Genomic DNA, 6,667 nt, shown 5'->3' on the forward strand with positions numbered 1-6,667 from the left:
AATGTTGAATTTATAAATGGTGACCTCGACGTGGTTTAAAAAATAAAATAAATTAATTAATGTTTCTAAATTTTGTTCATAGCAACAAAAAAAAATAATAAAATGAACTTGTTTAAAACAGAGCATAAAGAATTTCACAACAAGCACAGTATAAGAGCGTCAGAGCAGCACCCCTACAAGCAAATTTTCAAAATGTCGCAAATAGAAAAAGAAGACAATGAGAATAGGCAAAACGAAGAAAAAACAAGTACAGTTAGCAGTAAGGAGTCAACAATAGTCGTAGTGGAATTCACGATTCTAAAGCTGCCACAGTTCATGACAACTGATCCAGAACTGTGGTGCACTCAAATTGATGGGTTGTTGCATTGCCACGAAATTTCGCATCCACAGCTTTGGATGCTTCACTAAGACAAGTAGATATGGCTAATAACGCGCCAGCCACAGGTAAGTATGATAAACTAAAAAAATAGCTTATAACTCGTTTATCTCGAGGATAGCGAAAGCCACCTAGTAATGGGTGGTAGGAGGGAAATAAAATACTTCTCGCGGACCAAACAGCCAGGAGATGGTAAACTTCGTAAAAAACCCTCACTGTAAGCTTTCCGAAGGTAGTATCGATAAAACGTTACAGATGGTGCTGGGGAATGGCAGCTGATTTCTCAGTGTCATGTATAGGCAGAGGTTGAGACAACTGGTATGATTATACACGCATCAGCAGATAGCGCAGTGGTATCCATATAAACAGCCACAGAAGCTCAACTATAGATAATTATGATGTGTACTACAGTGGCGACGATAGAAGAAGAAACAAACATGGTGTTGCAGTTGTTATATCAAAAGGAACTTAAAAATATGGTTACAAATGCCGTGTATTATTCCACTCGTATAATAATAGCGCAAATGAAGGGGTGGCCAGTAAATTTAAATATAATTAAAGTTTACGCACCCACATGTAATACTCCTGATGAAGAAATTGAAATATAGGCAAATTTGGCCTATGCGAAATAAATGAAAGATCGTTTGGCTGAAGTCTGTAGATGTAATAAGTTGATTATTTTTAATACATTCCATACATGCCACAACGAAGATTTTATACCTGAAAGCCACCAGCCGATACAGTACACAGGGTCATTCGTAACCAAATTGATTTTATAACAATAAGTGAAAGATGTAAGAAGTCAATAAAATTCGCAAAAACCTTCTCCGGTGCGGATGTTCCCTCTGATCAAAACTTGCTAGCTGTTAAAATCAACATTAAATTCAAAGCGACAAGCTCAGCTCAACCGAGGAGTAAACTCAATGTACAAAAATTAAAAAGCCCAGGTTTAAAGATGGGAGTTGAAAATGAACTTGAAACGAAGTTATTAAATTTGGAACCCGATGACATGTCCATTGAGGAAATATCTATGACAATTAAAAACACAATACTGGAAGTAACAAACAATGAAATGCGCGTAAATAGACCTAGAAGGAATCAAGTTTGGATGACAGATGAAATCCTGGCTTTAATGGACGGAAGAAGTCGGTATAAAAATAAATATACTCGCAAATATAAGGATATACACAGATCTATACGTCTTCTTATCAGAAAAGCAAAAGAAGATCCTTACAAAAAGAAATGTTAGGAGATAGAGGGGTATCAAAGGAGATACGATTTATATAATTTACACAAGAAAATTAGAAGTATAACGGCATCTAATAGAAGAAAGAGAAGCACACTTATAGATAACGAATAAATACCTAACAGAAAAAGACGAAACACTTCGCATGTGGGAATGCTATATCCAAACTCTATTTGCGAGCAAATGATCATCTGTGATACCCGATCTTAGAGCTGATTCAGGTCCACATATATACTTGGATGAAGTTCAAAAAGCAATTAATGGTGCAAAAATAGGAAAAACTGTAGGGTCTGACCAAATACCAACAGAATTGATGAAGTAATTCAAAAATAATGGCGTACAAAATTTAACGAGATTTTTAAATAATGCTCCTACGAAAAGAATAGTAATAAAATTTATCAATTAAAAATAAAAATGTAATTAATTAAATAATTCAATTATTCTACAGCTGGTTTATGATTTCGTTCTTATATAAACACAGCAAGTAAAATTGTTAATAAAAACTTTCATAGCAAAAGTAACGAAACTCCAGAAAAATATGCGAACAAAAAAAGTCAAGTAAGGCTTTGGATTAGTTGGTTAAGGTACGCTGATTCTGAGCTTCACATTTGGCAGGACCCGAGTTCGAATCCTGGTACTTGCAATCTAAAAAATAATTATTTACGAATAATTAAATACAAGAATTATTTCCAAGATCACTGATGATGGATATTTGGCAATACTCGAAACAGTTGTATGGTCAGTCAAAAATTTAATTAATTAAAATAATATAAAAAAAAAATTGTTGTTGTAGTTCACTACTGTTCGAGAAAACCTATTTAAGATTTTTTAATAAAATTTGTAATGGAGGTCAGATACCAAATTATTGGCTTCAAACTAGGTGTATTACGATTCCAAAGAAAGCTACACAAAAACATGTGTAGATTTTAGAACAGTCAGCTTGATGGACACATCAAGCTATGTTAATATGTTAAAGGTATTCCATCGAATTATACATAATTAAATTTATCCAAAACTCGAGGAACAAATGAGTGATACTCAGTTTGGTTTTCGCAAAGGGCTTGGTACTAGAAAAGCCTTGTATGGACTAAGAATTCTAATAGAACGTTGACGTGACTATAACAGTCACGTATAACGTGATATCCGAATAATAGCAAACTTATACTGGAAACAGTACGCAAATGTTTGCATTGATAGTTACTTCACGCAGGAAGTAGAAATAAAACGCGGAATTGGCCAAGGGTATATTCTGTCACCATTACTGTTCAAAATATACTCGGAGGCTATTTTCAAAGAAGCACTACACGGTGCGACAAATGAAATTATGATTAACGGGGTACTTATAAATAATTTAAGGTAGGCCGATAATACAGTGCTTATTGTCAATTCATTCAGATGGCTTACAGAATCTTTTAGACGCTGTTGCATTAAAGTGCAGAGAATACAGCTTAAAATTAAAAAACTGAAACACAACATATGGTGGTAAATAAACTAGCTATTTCTGAAGGAAGATTGATTGTTTATTATTGAGTATAATAAACACCGACGTCATCACAACAAAAAATTTACTATTATTAATTATTTCCTTGGGGATAAACTTTATCAACAACACTAACCATTTTCCTTTGGATGTAAACACAAAATTTGTGTTTTTGCTTTATATGCAACATCCAGGTATTAAGTCTTCTCTAAATCAAATAAATTAAGGATAAGTCTGGCCATCGATTAACAAAGATATGCTAATATGGGTACGTTCGTGTCAAGGTTGCTAACGAGCGAAAATTCAACGTCACAACCAGTTAAATCGGATGCAATTTAAAGAAGTCGACAGCCGTTTTGGTCACGTACATATTGACATAATCGTTCTTCTTGAACTGAGAGGATACCAGTATTGCTTAACAATGATAGATAGATTTAAGCGCTGGCCAGAAGTGGTACAAATGAAAGATATGTCAGCCTGTACATATGTCTGTGTACATCTTCAGGTTTGGTGCGCCTCAGAAAATCACTACAGATCAAGGAGCTCAATTCGAGAGTGAATTGTTTGAATTCACTTCGGCTTCGAATGGCATGATAGAACGTTGGCATCGTTCTTTAAAGGCATCATTAATGTGTAACCAACAACAAACATGGACCGAATTATTACCAACTGTAATGCTTGGATTTAGGATTTCCTACAAAGCTGATATTAAGTCATCGGCCGCAGAAATGATTTACGGCACCACTCTTCGTGTATCAGGTAAATTCTTCAGCGATATTGATTCACATGGGAACACAGAACAATTTTTATTAAAATTCCGTGTGTATATAAGACAAGTTCGTCCGCAACCAGCAATGCATCATGGTCAAAAGTCGATGTTCAAACACAAGAACATAGATTTCTTCGAGGCGATCATGTGAAGAAACCATTAGAACTCCCTAATATGAGGTCGTATGACGTTAAAAAAAGAATAAGCGGTCGTATTTTCACCATATACATCGAAGGTAAGGACTATAATATATGGGTAGACCGGTTAAAACCCTCTTTCTTAGAGAAAGATATAGACGAAATGATATAACCGCTTTGGACATACTGCAGAATGCCAAAAATAATAGTAACGTTTTTGAATGATGTGAACTAGTGAATGTAACAATCCACAACACTTTTTTAAGAAAAAAAACAGCGATGGACAACATTGGTAGAATTTACTGTTCCTATTTTTAGAAAAAAGACACAAATTTGTATTTGTTAAATAAACGCATTAAAAAAATAAGATAAAACAAAATTATAAATGTTGAATTTATAATTAAGTTGACATAGCGCCATCTATTCTTAAAAAGAGTAACTAAAACTTCAAAGTTATACATATAAAAACAATAAATCCTTCTTTTTTAGGACATAGTCAAAATCTCACTTCGATAAGTAAATTCAACCTTCGTTTGAAAGGCAAATATGAATATCGTACAGTGATCAATTTTCTTGTAATTAAAGGTTTAAACATGGTGAAAATTGATACCGAAATGAGAAATGTTGTAACATAAAATTTACGTTCGTAAATTTTACAACACAAAAATATAATAATACAAAAAAAAAATATAATAATAAAATAAAACATCAAAACAATAATAAAACTTTTAAACAACACACCGTTGTAATTACAAGAACAAATCTACTGTTTGCTTCGCACCTCGCGGATATAAAAGGCGAAGCAAAAGCACAAGACAGACATTCAGCAAGGTATCGAGCTAAAGCACAGGTCGCTCCATAATATACGTGCTGGAACATCAAGAATCGAAATTTACATCTCGATTCCCATTGGTATTTTATTTAATAGAAATACACATTTCTATTAAAATAATTATTACTAACGAAATTAACATTTCGTTAGTAGTAATAGAAATATAAATTTCTATTACTTATTTATTCATAACGAAATCAAATTTTCGTTAATAAATTACTCGGTAAGGTGATAATTGCACATGAGTATTATCACCCATACCAAATCCATCGCAGAGAGAAGAAATTCACATTTCTTCAAAACAAATTGTCAGGGGCGTTGAAATTCATTGAACAGAGAAGAAATTCACATTTCTTCAAACATATTGTCAGGGGCGTTGAAATTAACATTTCTACGCCAAATCCATTGCATAGAGAAGAAATCACATTTCTTCAAAACACATTGTCAGGGGCGTTGAAATTAACATTTCTACGCCAAATTCATTGAACAGAGAAGAAATTCACATTTCTTCAAACATATTGTCAGGGGCGTTGAAATTAACATTTCTACGCCAAATCCATTGCATAGAGAAGAAATTCACATTTCTTCAAAACACATTGTCAGGGGCGTTGGAAATTAACATTTCTACACCAAACCAACTAACTTCACCGAGGAAGATAAACACATCATTGCACCAACGTCACCGTCCACCGGGTATTCAAACTTTCCACTGCTCCTATCAAATAAATTTATTGTAGGACTGGACCTGGAATCCGGCGAGCAAAACCCCAGCCAGAAAGGTTCGTTACAATGTGTACGATAAATCTGTTTCTTCAGAAAAATTGATTTCAATAATAATAACAAATTTTAAAGTGCAATGACAGGAATATAAAATGTTGTAACTGTCGTTGTAAAAGGACGTTTAGTACAAAAGTAATGCATTCTCTTCGAAAATCCAATAAACTTTAAGTTATACACCCAATATAATGAACATACAACCATTCGAATAAATTAGTCAGTAACATTTAGAGCATATTTTGCTGACTATTTTATTACTATCAATAAAGCTTGGGCATACCATTATGATTCTGAATCAAAATAAAATATTGAGTAATGGTATAAGCTTTACTTTTCTACTCGGAAGTAGGTTTGTGTGCGAAAATCTGTTATGGAGGTTACCGTCAGTTTTTTGCAAAAAGAGTTTCATTGGTAGACAACGTCGACAATGGTAATACAATGAACCCGACCAGTCGCTCTTTAAATTTTGCATTATTCCTTGATGAAGTGGTTGCAATTTAGAGGTCGTATTCGGTGGAAGAAATACCAATTTTATGCATTTCCACAAAGAAGCAACATATGAAAGAGTTTGCTCTCTACAACCCTATTGCACTCTTTTTAGTTCGTGTTATAGAAAATTCGAGTTATAGAAGATCGAGTTATGGAAGTTTGACTATATTTATATATTAAATTAATTTATAATAATATTATTTATAATATTTGAATAAAGTATTAGTGTTGCTGTAAAGCTAGACTTACTTTGTATAGTGACAAAGAAGCTTTATTAAATTTTTAGAAGGGTTTTCGAATAACAAAGAAAGAAATAAAGGACAAACACAAAAATTTATTTTTAACTTTATTGAAATTTGGCTGACCATACAACGCTGTTTCGAGTATTGCCAAGTACTCTTCATCAGTGGTCTTTGGGAATAATCGAATTTTTTATTTAATTAGTTTATAGTCCGTATATAATTTGTTTGGACTGCAAGTGCCAGGCTTAGAACTCGTGCCTGTCAAATTAGAAGCGATGACTAATCGTGTTTATCCACAAGAAGCCAAGGCTGCACAAAC

General features: G+C 33.4%; 1 protein-coding gene across 1 annotated transcript in view; it reads left to right on the forward strand.

The window, feature by feature from the left end:
* Positions 1 to 1,331: 1,331 nt before the first annotated feature.
* The window catches only part of LOC119687235, a 6,776-nt gene continuing 1,440 nt past the window's right edge, over positions 1,332 to 6,667 (forward strand). Inside the window, exon 1 of the mRNA XM_038101492.1 lies at positions 1,332 to 1,454. Within this exon, the coding sequence (XP_037957420.1) occupies positions 1,332 to 1,454 (123 nt within the window). The remainder of the gene's footprint in view (positions 1,455 to 6,667) is intronic.

The sequence above is a fragment of the Teleopsis dalmanni genome, chromosome X (assembly GCF_002237135.1).
Source record: "Teleopsis dalmanni isolate 2A chromosome X, ASM223713v2, whole genome shotgun sequence".
NCBI lineage: Eukaryota > Metazoa > Arthropoda > Insecta > Diptera > Diopsidae > Teleopsis > Teleopsis dalmanni.